Source organism: Lepidochelys kempii, chromosome 23, assembly GCF_965140285.1.
Source record: "Lepidochelys kempii isolate rLepKem1 chromosome 23, rLepKem1.hap1, whole genome shotgun sequence".
Taxonomy (NCBI): domain Eukaryota; kingdom Metazoa; phylum Chordata; order Testudines; family Cheloniidae; genus Lepidochelys; species Lepidochelys kempii.
In genome coordinates this window covers 12,186,982-12,214,376 of record NC_136402.1, presented here as the reverse complement: position 1 = coordinate 12,214,376, position 27,395 = coordinate 12,186,982, and the positions used below count along the sequence as shown (strand labels likewise).

General features: G+C 41.8%; 1 protein-coding gene across 1 annotated transcript; it reads right to left on the bottom strand.

The window, feature by feature from the left end:
• Positions 1-358: 358 nt before the first annotated feature.
• LOC140901953 (butyrophilin subfamily 3 member A1) lies at positions 359-25,500 on the bottom strand. Its single transcript, XM_073321453.1, has 12 exons — positions 25,383-25,500; positions 19,555-19,905; positions 15,492-15,776; positions 13,815-13,913; positions 13,434-13,460; positions 11,935-11,961; positions 9,191-9,217; positions 8,628-8,654; positions 6,877-6,903; positions 3,869-3,889; positions 3,643-3,669; positions 359-924 (listed from the first exon to the last, which is right to left on the bottom strand). Exons 1-12 carry the CDS (start codon positions 25,498-25,500, stop codon positions 359-361), a joined length of 1,602 nt encoding a protein of 533 aa, XP_073177554.1.
• Between the last annotated feature and the right edge of the window lie 1,895 nt (positions 25,501-27,395).

Here is a 27,395-nt window from a genome sequence, read left to right as displayed (position 1 = left end):
CCATCCATAGTGGTGTCTTTTCTGACTATTGCTACATTGATTTGCAATATCACACTTTCATTTCCCCTTCATCTCAACACAACCCTGCAAGATTTTGTCATAAAGTATTTTTTAAAAAATGCAACAGAAAGTTAAATAAAAATATTTCTATGAAGACAAGTCTCATTCCTTTCAGAATGTATTGAGTTCAACTTCTGAATCACCCAGCCTATGACAAGCGTTTTTGTCTTTTTCTTCTGTTTTATGTTTTATTTAATCTTCAATTTCTACTTTGCTTATTTTACTGTTTCTGATGGTTCATGTTTACATTCCTTTCTCCCCTCTGTTTTGAGTTTTACTTCTCCAAAGTAACTAGATCTCATCTTTCCTTTCTCAGAGGCTTTAAAGGAATAGGGACTCTGATGGGGTGGATGGCTAGTGGTTTCTGCTCTCCTCTGTTGTTCCTTGGACTGAGGAATGGGTAATACAAAAGTTTCTCAGTAAACTTGACAGGGATAGTTGTGATGAGGAACATCACCCCTGCCTCATAAAATGAGATTTTTCCCTCTTCCTGATCCAGAAATACGCCAATCACTTTATATGGTATATCCTTCTTTTCAATCTCAGCATTTTTTATGCTTGAAAAAAAGTCTCCCTGGGACCTCTTCAGAGACCAATATTCCTCCTCAGGGAGTTTCTCTGCCTTCTCTTTTTTCACTCTGTCCCTCACCGACTGACTAAGGACCCCCAGCTCCCAGTCCAGTTTCTCCCCCACCTCCACCTCCCAGTACTGCCTCCCAGCCACAAACCCCTCCTTCCCCACCACGAGCAGGGCCCCAGAGGCTGCATCCAGCTCAGGAGATGCAGGTTCTTGCCAGACTCTTTTCTGATCCTCTGACACTTTGAGTTCTGGGTGTTTGCAATCCGGATCCAGAGTGATGGGAACTGGGGAGAGAAACCGGAATAGTCCCCTGGTTAGTAAGGAGTGCATCAGGGACACTCAGTGTAAGGAGAAGAGACAGGGAATAAACCAGGGGAGCAATGAATTTTAAAATGACAAATTCATATAAACATCAACATAACGGGTACTGTATGACAATACACACTCTGCAGGCAAAGTCCAGCACTGGGGCAGGGACGGGGCATGGGGAGCTTTCCCTGATCTTACACTTCAGTACTGAAGTAAGGCAGCAGAAACGCTGGCTAAGTTCCCTCGTGATTTATCTTTGCTCCAATGGAGCGATATCTGCTGGCTTGGGCCAGAAGGAAGCAATTTCTGGAGGTTAGACACAAGCTGCTCCTTTGTGAGCAGCCGTAAGGAGCAATAAGGAGCATATTGCATACACATCACTCTGACCCACCCTGCCCTGTTGTGGCTGGATGGCTGGTGGACGTGCTACTCAGATGTTCCCACGCCTTTAGTGAACATCTTCAAACCTCTACACAGGGCACCTGCCTCTCCACCTTCATCTCTTACTATTCCCTCTTTCACTCCACCAGACTCTCACCCCAACATTCCCTGTTTATTCTTCTCCCCCTCATCTTTATGCCTTTTTCCATGCTTCCTCTTTTTCCTGGTGACCCCTCTTCTCTTAGTATGCAAGGCACACATCCTCTCTTCACTGAAGTTTCTTCTTAGGTAAAACATTACTAGTATTAACCCACGACAGCAACATGCTGTTGCAGAAACACACATACACACAAAATCATTTTATAAGACATAAGTCCCATTTAGCTTTTATCCATAACATGTAGTGTGTGAATATTTTTCTCTATTGATTAGGTAACCAATAATGTAAAGTCAGGCCCTGCTGCTATAAAGCAAAGTTAGCAAAAGTGAGGCTATCAGCTAAAGTCAGTCCCTGTTACAAAGCAGATGCCTGCTTGCAGGTTCACTATCTGATACATAGAATCACAGAATATCAGGGTTGGAAGGGACCTCAGGAGGTCATCTAGTCCGACCCCCTGCTCAAAGCAGGACTGATCCCCAATTAAATCATCCCAGCCAGGGCTTTGTCAAGCCTGACCTTAAAAACTTCTAAGGAAGGAGATTCCACCAGCTCCCTAGGTAACGCATTCCAGGGCTTCACCACCCACCTAGTGAAAAAGTTTTTCCTAATATCCAACCTAAATCTCCCCCACTGCAACTTGAGACCATTACTCCTTGTTCTGTCATCTGCTACCACTGAGAATAGTCTAGATCCATCCTCTTTGGAACCACCTTTCAGGTAGTTGAAAGCAGCTATCAAATCCCCCTCATTTTTCTCTTCAGTAGATTAAACAATCCCAGTTCCCTCAGCCTCTCCTCATAACTCATGTGTTCCAGTCCCCTAATCATTTTTGTTGCCCTCCGCTGGACTCTCTCCAATTTTTCCACATCCTTCTTCTAGTGTGGGGCCCAAAACTGGACACAGTACTCCAGATGAGGCCTCACCAGTGTCGAATAGAGGGGAACGATCAGGTCCCTCGATCTGCTGGCAATGCCCCTACTTATACATCCCAAAATGCCGTTGGCCTTCTTGGCAACAAGGGCACACTGTTGACTCATATCCAGCAACATGTACTTGGCAAGGAAAAACACTGGCATTGCAAAAACACAAGCACTCCTAAACACAAAGTATTCAGGTAAACACATTCCAGATGGGAAGTACCAGAACACCCAGATACAAGGTTTCAGTGTAAATAAACTCCCCAAAGATAGTACCAGGACACACTGACCCCTCCTAAAGATAAGGTCAGGATGACAGTGTGATGGATAGAGATGTTTTGAGTGAACCAACAGGTACGAGGTAAAGGGTGGTAACTAACCATTTCAGAGGAGCGACACGTTACGTTTTTGTATCAGTGTATAAAGGAGCGGTCACAGAGGGGGTGTCTGTCTGTCTGCACTAGGGGGGAGCGGAGAGTCCTGCTGCTCACTGAACTGAGTCCATTGTAACAGGCATACATGTCTTAATATCCCCGTAGAGTCTGCCAGCTGCTATTACCATGCTTCATTGACAATAAACCTGGCCAGGAGGTTTGGGGGGGAGGGATAGCTCAGTGGTTTGAGCATTGGCTTGCTAAACCCAGGGTTGTGAGTTCAATCCTTGAGGAGGCCATTTAGGGATCTGGGGCAAAAATTGGGGATTGGTCCTGCTTTGAGCAGGGGTTGGACTAGATGACCTCCTGAGGTCCCTTCCAACCCTGATATTCTATGATTCACTACTGAACCATGTCTGTGGTCTTACTGAGCATTTCGATCGAGATTTGCTGTGTCAGCTGTCTGCGCAGAGACGGCATAGCACACAGGGAGAATGCACACATAGCCCACAACTGACAACAGGGCTATTCATATGTTTCGGGTTATGCTTGTGTTTAAACACTGTGCTGGACTGGGGTCTTCAACTGTAAACTGTTCTTGACAGGGACCAGACCTTCCCTGTGTTTCTACAGCACTGAGCTTGTAGTTAGTGCTTAACAAATAATTATTGCTGTGGAAACCAGGTAAATACAATAGAATTTAAGGTACAGATGGATTGGGAGATATAACATATGTTTATATCATCTGTAAATATGTCCAGTTAATGCACAAGGGATGATTTTCAATTCAAATGTTAATCTGTGAAAGAAAATATCTCAGAATTTGTAGATAACAAGTTTACTGTATGCACTGTGGCTTACCTGCATAGCTCTGAGCTCTTCTGAAATCTACACAGGGAAAAAGCAATTACTGCCTTGACAATCTATGGCATAGTGAAATACAATGGAGTTTAAAATATCTTCTGTCTGCTTACTGTGTGTTTATAGCACACTCATCTCCATGCTGTTTTAATCTAGTTAATACTTGAGTGATAAGTATAATTTTCATTTAAAGAATAAGTGGATAATTTAAAACAACTCAACTTACCCAGCTCTCCTGAGAGTCGATCTGAAATGAAAGGATACTCCAGTCAGTGACCCTAACTTGTTCTTTTCTGATACTGTTTTTAAAATTCTGAGAACTCTGTACAAACAATGCTCAGACAATGGGGCTCAGTCATGCAATTCTTATTTGTGCTCGTAGTTCTTTCACTACACTAACAGTCCCATTACAGTTCATGGAACTACTTACCTAAGTAAGAACTGCGCTCTTAGTTTCAGCGCTTGTTTACAGGAAGAGTGGGAATAACATGGCCACTGAGGCTGAGATTTCTGAGAGGTGGGCAACTTTTTCCTTAAGCTCCCTTGAAAATCCTAGGCACAAATGTTATCGGCAATGCTATATTACAGTCTCTGTGCTGTGACTATCAAAGACACAAAGCAGAGAGCAATATCAGTTCATTCCATTATATAAATGCTTCCCCAACATCTTTATATTCAATGGTCTGCAGTGCAGTCCCACATTAACTCAGCCATTCAAAGTGCCTCTAGCCAAAGGTGACTACCAGGGTCTGTTTTTCTGGTTCTAGCTTCATAAATCTTACATACATTATTGTACCTGTATCATACAAACAGGCACCAGAAATCAATGTTTTCAGTTCTTATCTGAAATATCATCATTTGCCAGTGCTATTGTCTAGCAGTGTTGAGTCCTGCCTCACAATTTTTGTGTGATACTGAAGTACAGTGCAGAATGTGTTAGCTTATATGATTGTTGTCTCCCTCCTAGCACTGTTGCAAAAACTAAATGAGCCAAATTCATTCCCGTTGCAGTTCCAATGACTGCCGCAGAATTAAAACAAAGATAATTTCTTTTAAAAAAAATTAAAAAACCTCACAAGCACTAATGTTGGTAATCTCAGCACTATGGTTAGTGCACATACAATCATTATATATCTGAATCTGTGTAAGTATAAAGATCGCATTACCCTTAGCACCTAGGCTATAATCCTAAGGAAGACAGAGACAGAATATTTTAATGATTTTGCAAGTGTGTGTATCACCAGTGCCTTCTGCTGGATGGAATCGGAACTATTCAACTGCATTTCACAAGCCCTATACATTTTACAGCTATTGAAGATATTTGTTTAGCTGAAGCAACAGGGGCCTGTGTTATAGAAATAGGAGAGATCTGGGTACCATCTGTGTTCTTGTCACGAAGGTCCAAGTGGCCATGATGTGTAGAATAGTAACATGTGTAGTGCTACTTGGATTGTAATCCCCTTGAGGCAAGGGCTGTCTTTTTGTTCTGTGTTTGTGCAACACCTAGCCCAATGGGGTCCTGCTCTATGACTGGGGTTCATAGGCACTACCATAATACACCTAATAAGTAATGTGCAGCACCTAACATTATGGGGTCTTAGGTTATTCCTGTGGATACTAGGTGCTACTGTAACTCAACTAACAAATAATACATGCCACCTGGAAGTGCTATGACTGGGATCCTAGATACTACTGTAAATCATGCAATACATGTTGTACAGCTCCTAGCACAGTGGAGTATGGCTAGGTGTTATGGTAATAATAATAATAATTAATAATAAAGTAATTAATTAATTTGAGCCCACAGTTTTGTTACAATGTATTAAGCAAGATAGACTCATGATCAAAGGAGAATGTTTCTCAATCCCAAAAGAGTGGGCATAATGGGCCACATGCTTTGTTTTCAAAATACAAAAAGCAGGGGTCACCCCGTGAAATTAATAGGCAGGTTAACTACAACAAAGAGGAAGTACTGTTTTCACCCAACACCCTGTAAAGGGAAGGGTAAACACCTTTAAAATCCGTCCTGGCCAGAGGAAAAATCCTTTCACCTGTAAAGGGTTAAGAAGCTAGGATAACCTCGCTGGCACCTGACCAAAATGACCAATGTGGAGACAAGATACTTTCAAAAGTTGGGAAGAGGGAGAACATCAAAGGGTCTGTGTCTGTTTGTGTGATGCTTTTGCCGGGGACAGAACAGGAATGGAGTCTTAGAATTTAGTAAGTAATCTAGCTAGATATGCATTAGATTATGATTTCTTTAAATGGCTGAGAAAATAAGTTGTGCTGAATAGAATGAATATTCCTGTCTGTGTGTCCTTTTTGTAACCTAAGGTTTTGTCTAGAGGGATTCTCTATGTTTTGAATCTAATTACCCTGTAAGGTATTTACCATCCTGATCTTACAGAGGTGGTCCTGTTCTTTTTACTGTTTCTTCTATTGAAATGTTTCTTTTCAAGAACTGAATGCTTTTTTAATTGTTCTAAGATCCAAGGGCTTGGGTCTGTGGTCACCTATGCAAATTGGTGAGGATTTTTACCAAACCTTCCCCAGGAAGTGGGGTGCAAGTGTTGGGAGGATTTTTTTGGGGAAAAGACATTTCCAAACAACATTTTCCCAGTAATCCAGATTAACATTTGGTGGTGGCAGTGGAAGTCCAAGGGTAAAGGGTAAAATAGTTTGTACCTTGGGAAAGTTTTAACCTAAGCTGGTAAAAGTAAGCTTAGGAGGTTTTCATGCAGGTCCCCACATCTGTACCCTAGAGTTCAAAGTGGGGAAGGAACCTTGACACCCTGTTAACCTGGTATGTTTTGATGGCTAATTGTAAAATGGGTTCAAAAAAGGACTAGATATATTTATGGAGGATAGGTCTATCAACAGCTATTAGCCAAGATGATCGGGGGTTCAACCTCATGCTGTAGGTGGCCCTAAATCTCTGATAGCCAGAAGCCAGGAGGGGAAGGTTTGGATGGATCTCCTCAGAATTGGTTGCTCTGTACACTCCCCCTGAAGCTCTGGTACTGGCCACTGTAGGAGACAGGATAGTGGGCTAGATGGACCTTTGCTGTGACCCAGAATGGCAGATCTTACATTCCTGAAGTAGAAGCAGAGTCTCACTGGCTGGTATTTGACCACATTTATTGAGCTTCACCTTCAAGATGCCATAGATAGACTCACCAGAACACTCATCTCTTTTACTCTAAGCCAAGTAACAAAATAGAGAAGTTTCCTTACCAATATTTTCTTGTATGTCTTGAATTGCTGCAAAATAGTAATTTAAATTAGTGCACTGAACAGCAGAGAGAGAGAGAGAGAGAGAGAGAATAAGAACTGAGAGAGCGAGCAAAGAGATAGTGATCCATGGAGAACATTGTAAAAACTATTCATAGAGAATTCTGCTATTACACATTCATGGCATGGAACCTGCTAAATTCTCACTCCATATTTAATAGCCATCTGTTTTTACGACTCAGTATGGGACCCATTTATTTCGAACAATAGAGTGCAAACACTTGAAGAGTCTTTGAGTTATCTCTCATTATTTTTATTATTTGTAGCATGCCAACAGCATGCTACGTGCTTTAAGACATTGAACTCAATGAGGCTCCTGCCACTAAGAGCAGGCAATATACACTGACAATTTCCTGTAGAGATGAAGGATGCTGTGCAAAAAGAGTGATTGACAGAGATGTTTAGCAGCTTCCTCTTAATGAGTTCCACAATTATTCTTTAAATGCTGGTATGTTTTCTTAATATTTATTTTATCTCATTATATGATGGAGCAGATCAGTTTTTGTTTGTTTGTTTCAGAACTGTGAAGAAATACATGGAAAAAGGGGAGAATTGAAAAAAATGTTTGTGAAAATTGTTTCAATTTTTTCAAGCAGCTCTACTTTCTGGAGCTTGGTTTATAGGCATTAGAAGTGAAATGTGTTTTAATAAGCGACTTGCAACTAGATGGAGTGGAGGCACTTTGGATCATTGGCCTGTGAGGTGTTTGAAGCACAGGGGACACGTGGGAAGGAGTCATGGATGAAAAATGGACATGAAAGTTGCAGTTGCAGGTAGAACAAAGAAGGTGCTGGAGGAGAGGAGAGAAACTATATTGGAGAGGTCAGACAGAAGAAGAAAGTTAGGACAACAATCTCAACTTTGTTGTAGATTGCAAGGGAAAGCCAGTGAAAGAATATGGAGAGAAGGGTGGACTTAGATGAGGGGAGAAATTAGGTGACTTGTCAAGCAGAATGTGGGTCAATGGAAAGTGGGAGGGGATGTGGTGAGGGTCTAGCAGGTTGTGAAGGTGGATGTTGCGGTGGTCAAGCTGAAAGCTGGACAAGACTTTTCGTGATGGAAATGGAGTAGAATGAGCCAATGTCATTGTGGAAGAACACAAAATATTCAAATCCTGCCCACTCCATCAACCTATGGGAAAATGGAGAGAGAGGAGAGGGAAATGATAACAAAGCTGCATTCCATAGAGAAGGTAATAGAGAAGGGAGGGAGCAGGGATTTGGAGGAAAATAAATTCATTTTTCAGTTGCTAGTGGCAAGACAGCTTGGTTGTGGCATCTGAAAGAGAGTCAGAGACGTGTGACTGAATGGAGGGAAAAGATAAGAGGTGAAGAAGATAATCTATGAGTCTTTGTTTTAGAAGAGCTAGTGGAAGATGTATGTCCAAATGATGTCCCACAGGGAGAGAGCATACGAGAGGGTCAAAGGCATAGGGACAACAGTGGAGATCTCTATCCAGTCCCTAGTATGGGAGCAATGTTTATGATGTCGGTAAGTAGGCAGCTATATATGATCACCTTTTCTAATTTTCAGCCACATTTATTAATAATTTCAGACAGTGATTGAAAATAAAATACATATAATAGTCATTCAAATAAAAAATATGCTGCTGTTCATTTTTATACAGCAGCTTTTTTCATGTATGGCAAAGCTCTGTCTGTCTACACTGAGCATTTTAATAAAATGAGACTTACCTGTTTTACCTGTCCTTTTGTCTGACTCTAAAAGAGTAAATGAATGGAAAAACAAGAACAAATGCATATTACTGGGGTAGTGATTGATTGGCTTTAATTGAGAGAGTTCCTTGATTCCAAGGGAAGAAAGGGCCATTGTGATAATCTAGCCTGACCTCCTTTATAACAGGCCAGAAAACTGCCCCAAAATAATTCCTGGGGTCCTGGGTGAAAAGCTGTGAGATGGGCTGTGACACTTTATTTCATGTTATTCCATTGTTAAACCAGCTTCAAGTCTTTGCAAAATGGATATGAAAACAATTTCTAAAATAATAAATAACCCATAAAATTAAAAAAAACAAAAAGAAAATGACTCCACACACATCCAAGAAAGAGCATTCCATTTGGAAATGAACTGCATTCAATTTTCCAAATTTAATCTTGAAAATCTAAACTCATATAAGAACTTGATTGGGCCTGTCAACCAGACAAAAATACTTGGGGATGGTGGCCTTCCTTCTATACATGCACATGAACACACGCACAATAGAAATGACAAATCATAAGAGCATTTGTATTCTCACCTAGTATGCTGAGCAGACATTCTTTTTCTGAAAGAAATTATTTTTAAATATCATTGTAAGATAGAAGGCAAATGTTGTTTAGTATATTTTATGGCATTTATGAAATATGCATTACACTTTACACCTATATCTATAATTTATTTTAAAATACAATCATTCATATTGTATGGGTCAAATTCTGCTCTCAGTTACACTGGTGCAAACCCAGTGTAAAATCATTGATTCAATCCATGAGCATACCACAATGTTTTTTACTTTATTTGAATATTTGTGTAGTTCACTACATTTTTTAGGAGTAATTGAAAATGGGCCTTGTTTGTAGTCCTTGTCAGAAAATATTTTTCATTCCCCATGGAAAATTTTGATTGTCAAAAAGTTAAAATTTTAACGTATTCAGGCAAAAAACAAAAGTTTTTATTTTAGAAACGCTCAGTGTTTGTATGAATACTGTAGGGTTTCCACAGAACATAAACACTTTCTGAAAAAAAATAGTGAAACCCTCCCCAAATTTTGACCAGGCCAACCTTTGGCCCTTGTTGAAAAATGCGGTATTCCCGTGATTTGATATGTCACTCACATACAGCCTTAGACATTAGAATATATTTCATTGACAGAGGAGTACTGCCTTGGACAAAAGTTTTATCTCGGCCAACATAATATATTTATTTTAAGTCAATCTGGACAGCTTCCAGGAACAGGAAGAGTCTATGATGAATGCCCTATCTACCTATCTATATCTATGTAACCAACTAGTATAAAACAGATCCTCATCATTCATGAATCAAAATCTATTAGTACTTTTTTGAAGTAAATTACATAATAAATTTTCATGCTTACATTGTACTTACACATGACGGTTTTCTGGTGTTATACGACAGCCTAAAGATTAGTCTTGTTTAATCTATCATATACAGTTATTCAATCGTTATAAAAACTAGGAGTACTTGTGGCACCTTAGAGACTAACAAATTTATTTGGGCATAAGCTTTCGTGGGCTAAAACCCACTTCATTGGATGAATGCAGTGGAAAATACAGTAGGAAGATATATATACACAGAGAACATGAAAAAATGGATGTTGCTATACCAACTGTAATGAGACCAATTAATTAAGGTGGGCTAGTATCAGCAGGAGAAAAAAAAACCTTTTGTAGTGATATTGGATGAAGTGGGTTTTAGCCCGTGAAAGTTTATGCCCAAATAAATGTGTTAGTCTCTAAGGTGCCACAAGTACTCCTCGTTTTTATAACGATTGAATAACTCCTCATTTTTTTTGCTGATACAGACTAACATGGCTACCACTCTGAAACCTGTCAGTAATTATATAAATTGTACTGTGAGTGATTTACTTTGTTGGTTCATTTCTTTCTTATTTTTTGTAGTGGATTAAGATTCACTTTTGAAGTTTTTTGTAGTAGTTCATATCCACTTTTGATCAATTTTACTTTGATTGTTTGGGTGACATACAGAAGCTGATGTTCGTTTTGATTTGATAGGAGATTAGCACCTGAGTTTAGAGTTCAGTGAGACTACTTGTGTGTTTAAAATTGAGTAAATGCTTAAGTATTATGTTGGATTTCAGCCTAGGCTTGTTTCACTTAAATGTATCAGTGATCTAATTAATGTTCCTGTAGTTTGAAGTTTCTTTTGAGAGTACCTGGGGGACTGAAATAGGGAAGCTCATGAGAATGGGAAACGACTTTACTGTAATTTCTTCTTTTCTTTTCTTTCCTTTCTTTCCCCCCGCCCCCAATATGAAATTTTATTTTAAATTTTCTTACCTTCTGAAAGATAGGGCATCAGCAGGTCTAGGTTTAGTCATAATTACCCACACTTACTGGCTTTCTAATTATTATGTGTGCTACTTTCCCTATGGAGAGAACTTGGCATGCTTGATAGCAAAGCTCACTCATAGCAAAATTCCCAGGGGTGCAGAGTAAATATCTTAATTCCTATTTAAGACCTCAGACTAAGATTTAAGAGAGACGTAACTCGTGCACAAGATTAGTGTTGGCTCTATCAGGCTATGGCTACACTAGATAGCTTACAGAGGTGCAGCTGGATCGGTGCAGCTGTGCCACTGTAAGTTCTCTAGTGTAGCCATTCTAAGATGACAGGAGAGAGAGCTCTCCAGTTGATTTAATTCATCCTCATACAACAAGTGGCTGTAACTTTGTCAGCAGGAGAAGTTCTCCCACTGGCATAGTGCTGTCCACACTGGCACTTAAGTCGGTGTAACTTACGTTACTGGGGGGGGTGCTTATTCAAACCCCTGAGTGACATAACTTGTTGATTTAGTTAGGGTTGGTCCTGCTTTGAGCAGGGGGTTGGACTTGTTGATTTAGTTGGGGTTGGTCCTGCTTTGAGCAGGGGGTTGGACTAGATGACCTCCTGAGGTCTCTTCCAACCCTAATCTTCTATGATTCAATGATTCTGTGATAACTTACTGATGTAAACTGTAGTGTGTACATAGGCTAAATCTCACTTAAGCCTTATTTTGAGGGCGTAAGTGGGTCTTTAGTGGTGAATAGCCCTGGTGTAATCCCTTAGTGACAGATAGATTCAGAGATTCTTATATTAACAAAGGTCCCAGTCCTCAGTGATTTCTTTACCTAGGTAAGGACTGATACCTCTGTGGTTAATGTCTTGGGAAATTTCAGCATGCTATGTAATACTGTTTTCATGAATCTGACTCATGGAAATACTCCTAACACATTATGTTATATCACATCAAAATATATTTACCTTCTTCCATTGTTTTCTTCTGATTTACTGTAAATACATGGAATCACATTGCAATGTTAATTACTCTTATAAGTTTTCCAAAGTCTTATTTCAACCAAAAAACAGCTTTAAAATACTGGACTAGATTCTCTCCATGTAGAAAAATCCTGCTTTAGGAGACAGAAAAAGGATTTGCAAAAAGAAAAGGCTACAGCTCACTTCATTGGATGCATTCCCTTAGAGACTACGAAAGCTTATGCTCAAATAAATTGGTTAGTCGCTAACGTGCCACAAGTACTCCTTTTCTTTTTGTGAATACAGACTAACACGGCTGCTACTCTGAAACCTGCCCACAGAAAGCAGAGGATGGCCCATCATCTGTGAAAATGTCAGGATGCTTGTAGAAGCCCCTTGCCTCAGCATATCTACCCAACCCACATCACCTGACCTGGCAGGACAGCTTCTGAGTGAGCCAGACAAAACCGCCAGTGAACAGGATCAGATACCAACTGGTACAATGATTGGGGGTAGGAAAAGAGGGGCATCAGATTGAAGTTTTGGAAGAGCTGAAAAATAAAGGAAGGAGTCCAAAACAATTAAGTATAGGTGAAGTGAAATAAATGGGACCGATCATGAGTCCTACAATCTGCTGAAGAAGACTAAAGTGAAACTTTAATTGAGGAAGAAGAATTTTTTACCAGAGAAATATTATGGGATGCTGAAATTTCTAGGCGACCCCATGAACACCCACAAGGGAAATGAGTGATCAGAGGAGCTAGATTCTCACCCAGCTTGTTAAAAAAGTCCAGGTCTTGCCCTAGTCCTGAATGAATCTTGTGGACCAAGAGAAAATCCACTATAGCCAAACATAATTCCCAGAGAGATAACCAGCAGGAGGCAATCACTCCTGTTTCCAGTGCCTATGTTATAAAAGGCCTCGAACTTTATACTTTACCCAGTCTATATTGGAGGATATAAGTGATTTCTTCATGTACATAAGCCAGCCCTTTCTACAACTGTTAATGATTCTGGAACGATGTCAAGGGATGCCCATATAGGAATGAATGGCACAAGGTTAGCCTGAATGTGATCTATTTTAATGACAAGATCTGTTTATAACAGAAGGAAACAAACTTTCCTGATGAGCTACCAATGGCAATAGTTGCTGTTGCTCAATGCCTGAATATAGACCCTGTCTCCTATGAAATCATTGAAAAAACACACAGCTGTTGACCACAATTAAGATAGAATAAACCCACCCATCTCCTGTAATTTATAAACAGCTTCTCAGGTCAGAACAGAAATGTAGGGGTTGAAAGGGACCTTGAGAAATCATCCAGTCCCACCCTCTGTGCTGAGGCAGGACTAAGTAAACCTAGATTATCTCTGACAAGCGTTTGTTGAACCTGTTCTAAAAACTCTCCAGTGATGGGGATTCCACAGGCTCCCTGGGACTGTGTCAAAATCAAGATATAAAATATGTTAATATTAATTTTGTATTCACCTGGCTAATTACTTACCTGAATGAGATGTTGTGTCATTATTATCTGAAAAAAATGAAAATGTCTTTTGAAAATGAGACATTTTTCATAGCATCCTACAATAGTTTTGATGGAAACAATCACTGGCATGAATGCTAAATCTGTAATCCCTAACCATCCATTGGTTGTCTATTCAGGCCTTGAATATATTTATAAGTGAGGAATTTAAAAATTGTCTTGTCAGAACAAGGTACTTATCTGGTAAGGAATTATAATTTACAGACCCTTATATTTCATTTTCTCAATCTGCCCCTAGAAAACTCATTTCAGTTTTTGTTTGGTTTTAGTATAAATTCCATATAATCTATTTAAACATTTTCACATATTTATTGAAAAAAAAACATACAAAGAAATACTTACTTTTCAGTTTATACCCTACAGCAGCAATAAGGGCTATGCTAAGAAATAAAATGACCAGGAAAGCAGCCATCCAAGGGGAGGTGGCTGGGAAGAAAACATCTGAAAAAATATGTGAAAATGTCAGTTACATTCCAATAATTCTTAAGAAACATCATGAAAATTATAAGGCTAATTAAATGGAGTCTGTCTGCAGACCTGGTGAAATCAGATTGCACTTGAATTTAAAGACTTCTGTTTCTTTCTGGCAGAACAAAGTCTAGATGAATTTAGATCAAAAGATTCTACACATCTTCAAAGATATCATGGAGAACAGAGCTATGGGCTCCTCCAATGTGTTCTGGAAAAGCACACACCTGCAGCCACACCCAGCTCACCTTACCCATGCAGGTAGAAACACCTCAGACACTGGCATGTGTCTCACATGAGTAAGTTTCGCAGGATTTACCTCAAATACCCTTTCAACACTTGTAGTAATGCAGAAATTGTATGCATATTTAAGAAAAGGTTTTAATCTGCACATATATAAATTATAACTCATCAGTCCATGAAATGGTGAAAGTCATACCCGAGCTACCTCATGGGCACAACCCCTGCTGCTTACTGGGGGAAATGCAAGATGCATCTCTTTGCCAGAGCACTCCCACCAGAAATAGTATAAAATAAAAAGAAAGGAAGAAAGATTCTCTACTGAGGAAGGGAGGTAGAGAACCTAAAAGTAGTATCTTTGGTGGAGTTTCTCAGTTTAATGATATAAACCATTTTTCTGCATGCACTAACATTAATTAACCCTGTTAACAGCCATGTGCAGTAAGTGGGATAAATACCATTACCTCCCTATTGAGATGGGGAAAGTAAGAGAAGTTAAGCAACTTCTCTGAGGCCATAAAGCAAGTCAGTGGCAAGGTTTGAATGCAATACAGAATCTCTGTATTCAACAGATATAAACAGGACAACTCACCTGGGTGAGTACTTCAAAGGTACTTCAAAGGTGAGTAAGGGCGATGGAATCTGCCCAATAACCATTAAATAATAGTGAAAACTTAAAGTAACGTTAATGTTGAAAAATTAAGCACACAAGAATCAGGAGAGGCCAAAATGAAGGTCATACACACCACCTTAACTTTATCCTCTTTTTCAATGATGCACCAGTACGTTGAATGAAAGTTTTCCGTATCTTTTAGTAATACTGAAAATGCCATGCAACTTTGTTACATATTCATGTGCAATAAAATCTATTAGAACATTGTATCATTATGTAGAAAGAAAACACTTAATAATGTACTTGTGCAAATTATGATTTTTAAACTTTTTAACTCAGCCTAATCAAAATGTTTTTTTTTCTGGAAACTGACAGGCAAGTATTTAAAAGAAGATAAATCCTAGCTCTTACAGTGGGCATTTCAACAGTAGATCTCAAAACAATTTACTAAGGAGGTCAGTATTATTATCCACAGTTTTGGGCAAACTGAGGCACAGTGTCACTCATCAGGTCAGCAGCATATACAGGAAGAGCACTCAGGCCTCCTAAATCCTAACCCAGTGCTCCATCTGCTTGACCAGACAAACTCTGGGCATCTATTTCTTACAACAAAGGGGGAGATAAAAATGGGACCCATCTCATTAACCAAGCAGCCTCGTTATTGATCCTTACAGTCATTGATCTCAAAGTGCACTCACCTGAAATTAGGACTCTGGACTCGCTTGCTGTCTTTAATATATTGTTGATTATTTTGCAGGAAACTTCATTGTCCGAGCCTGGTTCTATGTTAATGGCACTTTCAATATTGTAGATTCCAGTAGGTGTCTTTGTGTTGATGGTGGTCGGCTTTTCTGTTCGTTTTTGTCCTTTACTGTCTAACCAGAGCACCTGGGGCTCAGGGAACCATCCCTCTGACCTGCAGGTGAGGCCGATCCCCTGGTCTGTATAGTCCTCCAGGAAAATGGAAGACTCACCACCTCTAGCTACAAAGAAAGAACAAAAGTTGTTATTACCTTCTCCTCCCCAAACAGTGCAGAGTTTGGGGGATTTCACACTGCCTTGTACACATGCTGCCTGAGAATTCTGACAGAATTTGTGACTCCTTTCATATGAAATTACAGGGCAAGAACTCTTCCCATGTTAAGTTAAAATAGTGACATTGTATCTTAAGAAACCTATACATTGGAGCTGTTTCTCTTTGCCCATAGCAAATCAGAATCTGTCAAAAAGCCTCTATGGACATACTCCTATTAATTCAGATATCTTGGTGTGCAGATGTAGTGAAAACTCAGTTCAAATGGTAAGCTGTCACTTTAAATTTCAGGGTTTTTTCTGGTCCCTTTTGCTGCGCTCTGTAGAGAAGTGTGAATCTGGGTTTAGCAGCAGTCAGTCTGCAAAGAGGAAGCCTAGAGCAATGTGGGGCGAATTGGGCCTCTCTGGTATAAGGAGCCTGCTTTGTGTCTCTCTCTGTTTTTTGGTTATTTTGTGTTAGGGTTTTCGATTCTAAGAAATTAGGTAATGTTATATTGCAACCTCCCTGAAAGAGCATTTTATGGCTTTTGTCTAACTTCTGTGTTTGTATGCCATGAACACAATATTTGGGAGTTAAGTGGACTGCACCATGTATGACCTAGATGTGTCAGGTAACATTTTACATAGGGGCTTAGTGCTGTAGGGAAATCTTCTAACATAAACACCTGCCCTCCCTATATAAAACTCATCCTCCATAGAATTTAATTGAGTTCAACAGAATTACATTAAGTCCTGTGAAGGGATACCCTCTTACCCTGGTATGAGGGAAACTAAAGAGCTCCTCTTGGCCTGTTCCATGCTGACAAGAAATACCTGCAAGGTTTGCTCAGCCTGGACTTGGTGTGGTAACTCACATGACTGGAGCACTGTCGTCATGGATGGGTATAAACTGTTCAAGGACAGGCAGGGGAGAAGAAGTGGAGGAGTTGCATTGTATATAAGGGAGCAGTATGATTGCTCAGAGCTACAATATGAAACTGGAGAAAAGCCCGATGACAGTTGTGACAAAGTTCCTCCTCTACCTTGGTGGGTCCTGCGCTTATTGGTGGATTTGCTCACCTCAGAAGTAGGGCAAGTAGAAGTCGGTGGAAACCTGGGCAGCAGTGACCATGAGATGGTCTAGTTCAGAACCCGACAATAGGAAAAAAGGAGAGCAGCAGAACACGGACCTTGGACTTCAGAAAAGCAAACTTTGACTCCCTCAGGGATCTGATGAAGGGTCCTCTGGCAGGCTAATATGGGAAAAGGAGTCCAGAAGAGCTGACTGTATTTCAAAGAAGCCTTCCTGAGGGTGCAGGATCAAACCATCCTGATGTGCAGAAAGAATAACAAATATGTCAGGTGACTAACTTGGCTTAACAGAGAAATCTTCAGTGAGCTTAAACACAAAAAGGAAGCTTACAAGAAGTGGAAACTTGGACAGATGACTAGGGAGGAGTATAAAAAATATTGCTCGAGGGTGTAATCAGGAAGGCCAAAGTACAATTGGAGTTGCAGCTACCAAGGGATGTGAAGGGTAACTAGAAGGGTTACTACCAGTATGTTAGCAAGAAGAAGAAGGTCAGGGAAAGTGTGGGAGCCTTAATGAATGGGGGAGGCAACCTAGTGACAGAGGATGTGGAAAAAGCTGAAGTATTTAATGCTTGTTTTGCCTCAGTCTTCACAGGTCAGCTCCCAGACTACTGCACTGAGCAGCACAGTATGAGGAGGAAGTGAGCAGCCCTCAGTGGTGAAAGAACAAGTTAAGGACTATTTAGAAAAGCTGGACATGCACAACCCCATGAGACCAGATCTAATGTATCTGAGGGAGTTGGTGGGACCTGTCATACCTGACCAACCTGATTGCCTTCTATGGTGAGATAACTGGCTCTGGGGATATGGGAAAAGTGGTGGACTTGACTTTATCAAAGCTTTTGGTATGATCTCCCATAGTATGGACTGGATGAATGGACTATAAGGTGGATAGAAAGCTGGTTAGATAGTTGGACTCAACGGGTAGTGATCAATGGCTTGATGTCTAGTTGGCAGCCGGTATCAAGTGGAGTGCCCCAGGGGTCTGTCCTGGGGCCAGTTTTGTTCAAAATCTTTATTAATGATCTGGATGATGAGATGGATTGCACCCTCAGCAAGTTTGTGGATGACACTAAGCTTCAGGGAGAAGTACATAGATATGCTGGAGGGTAGGGATAGGGTCCAGAGTGACCTAGACAAATGGCAGGATTGGTCCAAAAGAAATCTGATGAGGTTCAACAAGGACAAGTGCAGAGTCCTGCACTTAGGATGGAAGAATCCCATGCACTGCTACAGGCTGGGGACCAACTGGCTAAGCAGCAGTTCTGCAGAAAAGGACCTGGGAATTACAGTGGACAAGAAGCTGGATATGAGTCAACAGTGTGCCCTTATTGCCAAGAAGGCTAACAGCATATTGGGCTGCATTAGTAGGAGCATTGCCAGCAGATCGAGGGAAGTGATTATTCCCCTCTATTTGGCACTGGTGAGGTCACATCTGCAGTATTCAGAGTAGCAGCCGTGTTAGTCTGTATTCGCAAAAAGAAAAGGAGTACTTGTGGCACCTTAGAGACTAACCAATTTATTTGAGCATAAGCTTTCGTGCATCCGATGAAGTGAGCTGTAGCTCATGAAAGCTTATGCTCAAATAAATTGGTTAGTCTCTAAGGTGCCACAAGTATTCCTTTTCTGTCTGGAGTATTGCATCCCGTTTGGGGCCCCCCACTTCAGAAAGGATGTGGATGAATTGGAGAGAGTCCAGCAAAGGCCAACGAAAATGATTAGGGGGCTCAGGCACATGACTTATGAGGAGAAGCTGAGGGAACTGGGCTTATTTAGTCTGCAGAAGAGAAGAGTGAGGGAGGAGTTGATAGCAGCCTTCAACTACCTGAAGGTGGGTTCCAAAGAGGATGGAGCTTGGCTATTCTCAGTGGTGGCAGATGACAGAACAAGGAGCAATGGTCTCAAATTGCAGTTGGGGAGGTCTAGGTTGGATATTAGGAAAAACTATTTCACTAGCAGGTTGGTGAAGCAGTGGAATGGGTTACCTCAGGAGGTGGTGGAATCTCCATCTTTAGAGGTTTTTAAGGCCCGGCTTGACAAAGCCCTGGCTCAGATGATTTAGTTGGGGTTGGTCCTGCTTTGAGCAGGAGGTTGGACTAGATGACCTCCTGATGTCTCTTCCAACCCTAATGTTCTATGGAGGGGAAGGAGCTTAAAAGTGCAAGCTTACCACAGGAAGGGGCAGTGAACAGGAAGAAGGTTGCTCCAGCCAGGGACTACTGGCAGCAGAGGGAATCCAGCCAAGGAGGATACAGCTACAGGACACACTGCCCCAAAACCACCCTGATCGAGGGCAAATCAATACACCCCAGGAAGAGGGGTGGAAAGTAAACCACATAAAGGGGCAACAGTCTCTGTGAGACTGAGCCCTTAGAGATGATCCTCTTAGGGGCTGCCTGAGAGACTGGTCCTTGTTCCAGCCAAATCTTCCCCCTTTTGTAAAGGGGAGGGAGGAACAAGGGATCAAACCCTGGCCTGCGAGCAGTAGCTGACAGATTCCCCTGAACACTGTTCTCTAGGTGAGAAGAAGGGGTAAAGGAAGGACATTGGACCTGGAACCCCTGAAGCTCCCTCCCCCATGTCCCTTCACTCTTTGTTTGCCCACCTGGATAGATACTATATTACCTTAGACTGAAGACAGAGAGCCATTCCACTCACCTGTCACATCCAATTCAACCACGACCTCATCGTACCAGGCCTCCAAAGAGACGCTGCAGGTGTATTTCCCTTTGTCGGAGACAACGACATCCTTCAGGTTTAGAGACACGTTTCCTGCTTGAAATTCAGTTTGGAAGAACTGCGTTCTGCTCCGGTATCTCTCATCCTGTGTCTCCTCTTTTGTTACTCCATCATAGGAGCTCACATCTACTTTTGCCGAGTGTCTAGAAAGTATCCACTGGACAGTAATTGTTTTAGGATTATTCTGACCTGTAAGCTGGCAAGGCAGGACAACCGCTTCTCCAATGATAGCAATGACAGGATTCTGAGGAGGGATGATTTTAAACTGACCTGTGTGTGGACGGAAACAGAGGTTGTATCCATTGCAGATGCCCTCGTTTGTAGATTCTATAGGAAACTATGTGAGGCCAGAGTGTGGCTCTGCCTCAAGCCCTGTGGATGAAGCTGTGTGTAGCTGTGTTGCCCTCGGAACATCACAGAGAGGAAGCACAATTCCACACTTGCTTCCTGGTTGGTCTGGAGCAGAGGGGGTAGCCACTTGCCGATATGTTATACTAGCAGCAAATTAAAATACCTGTGCTGATTCAGCTGTGCTGATGGATGTATAGGGGGAGGAGCTAAGGCCCCGTCACTCCTGATCCAGCTGCTCTGGGAGTTGGCTACAGGAGCATAGCTCCTGCTTATGCCATTATGCCAGGTCCCAAGGTCTGGGTGGCCTGCACAGAGGTATAAGTGGGTTGTCACTTCCCCTTACTCTCCTGCAGAGGCACACAACCGATTTCAGAATCTGGCCCAGGATGATCAGTTTCCACTTCCACTTAGGAGACAGATATGAAATTTAAATCAGAAGGTGCAAAAATGGCTCCAGTTAATTTCCCACCGTTTGAGGAAGGGCCTGCTCTTCACATATCACACTGAATGCAATAGAGATTCCCCCACCCTCCCAAAGGGGGCAAAGGGACTTTGATCTCTCATTTAACAGTATTGAACAGGGACAGAAATTCACAGGCTACCAATGTTTTTCCCACCATATATTATCTGGTAAATGGAATTACTGTTTACAGTGATCACTGCAGGCAGAGAGGAAAAGCTTGCTTGATTTCATAAAAGCTTCTACAGCTCTTGATGTTTCACAGAGCTGGGAAAATAACAAATTTTCTGGTTTAGTAGCAATTTGGAAAAATTGAAGAAAGAATTTGATTTGGGTCAAAGTGAATCTAAAGTTGTTTGAATTTTTGGTGACTCAGTAAAGTCACTTTGGGCTTTGTTCCAGAGAGGTCATTCAAACCTGGATCCTTCATATCCCCGGGGAGAGCCCTAACCAGGAGGATAAATGTTGTAAGAAGAAAGGAGCTATGTTATAAGAAGAAAAGGGCTACGGCAGTACCACCACCACATTCTCCTGCTGTTTTGTCGATCACCAAAACTATTAGTCAAATTGGTAAATAGTTTTGGGTCAAGTGAAACTGCAATTTTCATTGAATAAACTATTTGGCTGAAATATTTCAGCCCACTCTAGCTGCACTTTTATACAGGAAAAAATGGAACTGGTAATGAATAGCCAAAGCAACAAAGCCTCCTACATGGGAAAAAACACCAGCTGGGATGGAAATTGCACAACAATGCATGGGCACACTTATGCACATACATAGATCCATAAATTCTGAGGCCAGAAGGGACCATTGTGGTCATCCAGCCTGACCTGTATCACACAGACCAAAGAAGTTCCCTAAAATAATTCCTAGATCAGATCTTTTAGAAAAAACCTCCAATCTTAATTTAGAAATTATCAGTGATAGAGAATTCACCATGGCCCTTGGAAAATTGATTAGTTACTCTCACCATTAAACATTTATATCTGAACAGTCTGAAATACTATCACGCATTTGGTATTTTAGTCACAGATGCCATATTCTGCAGTCCTTTTTCACAATGACTAACCCTGTGACTTGTAGCACTGACTTCAAGTGGGGCTATCACTGGAAATAGGTACTACCTAACATCAGTAAGTATCTCACTTTGCATATCGAAAGGTGTGCCCACTGGATTTTGTCCTTATATGTTTTGCATGGCTCTTCTATAACTGGGGGCTTCAATGATGTGGGCCCATATGATCTGCTCTGTGAATTTTAGTGATCATGTAAGGAACCTGAAGAACAGTCCTGGAAATTTATATGAGAACCCCTATATTAACTCTATGTGAGGGATTGAGTATGACTTAAGTGGTGCAGAGAAGTGAATTGCTCTCCCAAAGGGAATACATTTGTCTGTATGGATAAGCTGTATTAGAATAGTACATAATGTGATTGTTTGGCTTTCTTTTGAGTCAGGTCTCCGCATGTCTGCGGACTACGTGGCTCTGGGAAGAAAGATAAAGGAGTTTGAGGCGCAAGTGGTGTTCTCATCCATCCTCCCCGTGGAAGGAAAAGGCCTGGGTAGAGACCGTCAAATCGTGGAAGTCAATGAATGGCTACGCAGTGGTGTCGGAGAGAAGGCTTTGGATTCTTTGACCATGGAATGGTGTTCCAAGAAGGAGTGCTAGGCAGAGATGGGCTCCTCCTAACGAAGAGAGGGAAGAGCATCTTCGCAAGCAGGCTGGCTAACCTAGTGAGGAGGGCTTTAAACCCTGAGCCCACTGGGGGAAGGAGACCAAAGCCCTGAGGTAAGTGGGGAAGTGGGATACCAGGAGGAAGCACAAGCAGGATTGCGTGAGAGGGGAGGGCTCCTGCCTCATACTGAGAAAGAGGGGCAATCAGCAGGTTACCTCAAGTGCCTATACACAAATGCACGCAGCGTGGGAAACAAGCAGGGAGAACTGGAAGTCCTGGCAAAGTCAAGGCATTATGATGTGATTGGAATAACAGAGACTTGGTGGGATAACTCACATGACTGGAGTACTGTCATGGATGGATATAAACTGTTCAGGAAGGACAAAAAAGGTGGGTGAGTTGCACTATATGCAAGAGATCAGTATGACTGCTCAGAGCTCAAGTATGAAACTGCAGAAAAACCTGAGAGTCTATGGATTAAGTTTAGAAGTGTGAGCAACAAGGGTGATGTTTTGGTGGGAGTCCACTATAGACCACCAGACCAGGGGGATGAGGTGGACAAGGCTTTATTCCGGCAACTCGCAGAAGTTACTAGATCGCAGGCCCTGGTTCTCATGGGAGACTTCAATCACCCTGATATCTGCTGTGAGAGCAACACAGCGGTGCACAGACAATCCAGGAAGTTTTTGGAAAATGTAGGGGACAATTTCCTGGTGCAAGTGCGGAGGAACCAACTAGGGGCAGAGCTCTTCTTGAATTGCTGCTTACAAACCGGGAAGAATTAGTAGGGGAAGCAAAAGTGATTGGGAACCTGGGAGGCAGTGACCATGAAATGGTCGAATTCAGGATCCTAACACAAGGAAGAAAGGAGAGCAGCAGAATACAGACCCTGAACTTCAGAAAAGCAGACTTTGACTCCCTCAGGGAACTGATGGGCAAGATCCCCTGGGAAAATAACATGAGGGAGAAAGGAGTCCAGGAGAGCTGGCTGTATTTTAAAGAATCCTTATTGAGGTTACAGGGACAAACCATCCCGATATGTAGAAAGAATAGTAAATATGGCAGGCGACCAGCTTGGCTCAACAGTGAAGTCTTTGCTGCTCTTAAATACAAAAAAGAAGCTTACAAGAAGTGGAAGATTGGACAAATGACCAGGGATGAGTATAAAAATATTGCTCGGGCTTGCAGGAGTGAAATCAGGAAGGCCAAATAACACCTGGAGTTGCAGCTAGCAAGAGATGTTAAGAATAACAAGAAGGGTTTCTTCAGGTATGTTAGCAACAAGAAGAAAGTCAAGGAAAGTGTGGGCCCCTTACTGAATGAGGGAGGCAACCTAGTGACAGAGGATGTGGAAAAAGCTAATACACTCAATGTTTTTTTTGCCTCTGTCTTCACGAACAAGGTCAGCTCCCAGACAACTGCACTAGGCAGCACAGCATGGGGAGGAGGTGACCAGCCCTCTGTGGAGAAAGAAGTCTTTCGGGACTATTTAGAAAAGCTGGACGTGCACAAGTGCATGGGGCCGGATGCGTTGCATCCGAGAGTGCAAAAGGAGTTGGCGGATGTGATTGCAGAGCCATTGGACATTATCTTTGAAAACTCATGGCGATCGGGGGAAGTCCCCGACGACTGGAAAAAGGCTAATGTAGTGCCCATCTTTAAAAAAGGGAAGAAAGAGGATCCTGGGAACTACAGGCCAGTCAGCCTCACCTCAGTCCCTGGAAAAACTGTGGAGCAGGTCCTCAAGGAATCAATTCTGAAGCACTTAGAGGAGAGCAAAGTGATCAGGAAGAGTCAGCATGGATTCACCAAGGGAAGGTCATGCCTGACTAATCTAATTGCCTTCTATGACGAGATAACTGGCTCTGTGGATGAAGGGAAAGCAGTGGACGTGTTGTTCCTTGACTTTAGCAAAGCTTTTGACACCGTCTCCCACAGTATTATTGCCAACAAGTTAAAGAAGCATGGGCTGGATGAATGGACTATAAGGTGGATAGAAAGCTGGCTAGATTGTCGGGCTGAATGGATAGTGATCAATGGCTCCATGTCTAGTTGGCAGCCGGTATCAAGTGGAGTGCCCCAGGGGTTGGTCCTGGGCTCGGTTTTGTTCAATATCTTCATAAATGATCTGGAGGATGGTGTGGATTGCACCCTCAGCAAGTTTGCAGATGACACTAAACTGGGAGGAGAGGTAGATACACTGGAGGGTAGGGATAGGATACAGAGGGACCTAGACAAATTGGAGGATTGGGCCAAAAGAAATCTGATGAAGTTCAACAAGGACAAGTGCAGAGTCCTGCACTTAGGACGGAAGAATCCAATGCACCGCTATAGACTAGGGACCGAATGGCTAGGCAGCAGTTCTGCAGAAAAGGACCTAGGGGTTACAGTGGACGATAAGTTGGATATGAGTAAACAGTGTGCCCTTGTTGCCAAGAAGGCCAATGGCATTTTGGGATGTATAAGTAGGGGCATGGCCAGCAGATCGAGGGACGTGATCGTTCCCCTCTATTCGACACTGGTGAGGCCTCATCTGGAGTACTGTGTCCAGTTTTGGACCCCACACTACAAGAAGAATGTGGAAAAATTGGAAAGAGTCCAGCGGAGGGCAAGAAAAATTATTAGGGGACTGGAACACATGACTTATGAGGATAGGCTGAGGGAACTGGGGATGTTTAGTCTTCAGAAGAGAAGAATGAGGGGGGATTTGATATCTGCTTTCAACTACCTGAAAGGGGGTTCCAAAGAGGATGGATCTAGACTCTTCTCAGTGGTAGCAGATGATAGAAGAAGGAGTAATGGTTTCAAGTTGCAGTGGGGGAGATTTAGGTTGGATATTAGGAAAAACTTTTTCACGACGAGGGTGGTGAAACTCTGGAATGTGTTACCTAGGGAGGAGGTGGAATCTCCTTCCCTAGAAGTTTTTAAGGTCAGGCTTGACAAAGCCCTGGCTGGGATGCTTTAGTTGGGTATCGGTCCTGCTTTGAGCAGGGGGTTGGACTAGATGACCTCCTGAGGTCCCTTCCAACCCTGATATTCTATGATTCTACGTGAGGGTGAACAGGACAGAGGGGACTGGTTTTATGGGAATGTACCTGAAAAATAAAAATATTAGACAGGTTTTTTTTAATGAAACCTTATACATTTTAAAGTAAAGGATGACACATGAATACATCATTTTTGGAATCTATGGTTTTCCATAGTAATGGAAATGATTAATTGTTTCTTTGCATATGTTTAACACAGAACTCTATTTACCTGTAATCACATGTGGCATCTGTAGAAAAGACAGTATGTGAACAGCTGTCACCCAGTGAAATATGGACCCCATCGCTGTGCAGGCTTTCAAGACATCAATAGGACAGTGATGAAACATCCAAGGGAAATCCTTATGAGTCTTCCAGTCTCTTCAGATGCAGAACACAAAATGACAGCAGTGAGGGTAGAAATATCTCAATATTGTAGGAAAAATGAAAAGAAACTTATAGACAAGGGACCTGATCCTGCTATTAATTGGAGCAGGACTGGGACCAATGTTGCTATGTACGCTGAGCTGTGCTGAAGTAATATTCTCCTTACAGACCCTACTTAGCCTTTCTAATGTGTGCAGAACTATCTTTATTGATAATTTTCGCACAGGAAGGAAGGAATAGGTAGTGCTGACCAGGGCCCTTGGGAAGTGCCCCGGGGGTTAAAAAAAGGGATTTTGTCAGATACATATATATATATATATATATATATATATATATATATATAATTAAAAACCTATATGCAAGTTCTTAGCACTAAAAGATTATTGTGGAACAACTCCCATCTTGACTGACACTGGGAACTAAAGTGAGGATTTACAGAACTGAAATCATAAACTGTTACTGCTTGAGCTAACTAGACAGGTACTTAACATGAGAAAAGTAACATCTGTATACCACCTATGAAGTGATCACAACACACACACAGACACACATACACAGGTTGGAATGGGACTGGATTCTCTTTGGAGTCCAGCAATGCTCCTGGATAGACAAAAGGGCACCCTGCAAAGCACGCTAGGCACTGAGTCATAGAATCATAGAAGGCTAGGGTTGGAAGGGACCTCAGGAGGTCATCTAGTCCAACCCCCTGCTTGAAGCAGGACCAATCCCCAATTTTTGCCCCAGATCCCTAAATGGCCCCCTCAAGGATTGAACTCACAACCCTGGGTTTAGCAGGCCAATGCTCAAACCACTGAGCTATCCCTCCCCTCGAGTCCTCTGTAAGTGTGAGTATATGCACTCCAGAGTTCTCCCAACAAAGGAAAATGAAAGATCAGAGCTCAAATGGAGGCCAGCTCTCCTGCAGAACAAAATGGAACTACATATCCACTCCCATTACTGGTTTCAGAGTAACAGCTGTGTTAGTCTGTATTCGCAAAAAGAAAAGGAGTACTTGTGGCACCTTAGAGACTAACCAATTTATTTGAGCATAAGCTTTCGTGAGCTACAGCTCACTTCATAGGATGCATACTGTGGAAAATACAGAAGATGTTTGTTTTTATACACACAAATCATGAAAAAATGGGCGTTTATCACTACTGGATTTGTGCTGGAAATGGCCCACCTTGATTATCATACACATGGTAAGGAGAGTGATCACTTTACGTAAGCTATTACCAGCAGGAGAGTGGGGTGGGGGGAGAGAAAACCTTTTGTAGTGATAAACACCCATTTTTTAATGATTTGTATGTATAAAAACAAACATCTTCTGTATTTTCCACAGTATGCATCCGATGAAGTGAGCTGTAGCTCACGAAAACTTATGCTCAAATAAATTGGTTAGTCTCTAAGGTGCCACAAGTACTTCTTTTCTTTTTACTCCCATTACTGTACTTCTCAATCCTATCGATGCATCTTTCTGTCGATCAGTCTATACACTCTCTAGGCACAGAGAAGTTAAGATCAGAGTGTGCTTTTCACTAGATTTGGAAGGAAGTAAAGGGAAAAAAAGATTTAAAAGAGGGGGAGGGAATAGATAGGCCTGATTCTCTGTTCATATAATCCATAGTTACTCCAGATTTACACCTGTGTGAAAGCAGAATCCGATATAAAAAAGGGTCAAATGTTTCTGGCTTAACTTTCAAAATATTTTATTCCCTTTTAAAAAAGAAATCAGAAACTAACACTATCTCCAGGTACCCTTTGCCACATAAACCAGAAAGGGGATTACTCACACACAGACAAAATGCTAAAAAATAAAGGCTTATTAACTTTCAATGGCATTTGAGTGTCAAGCACC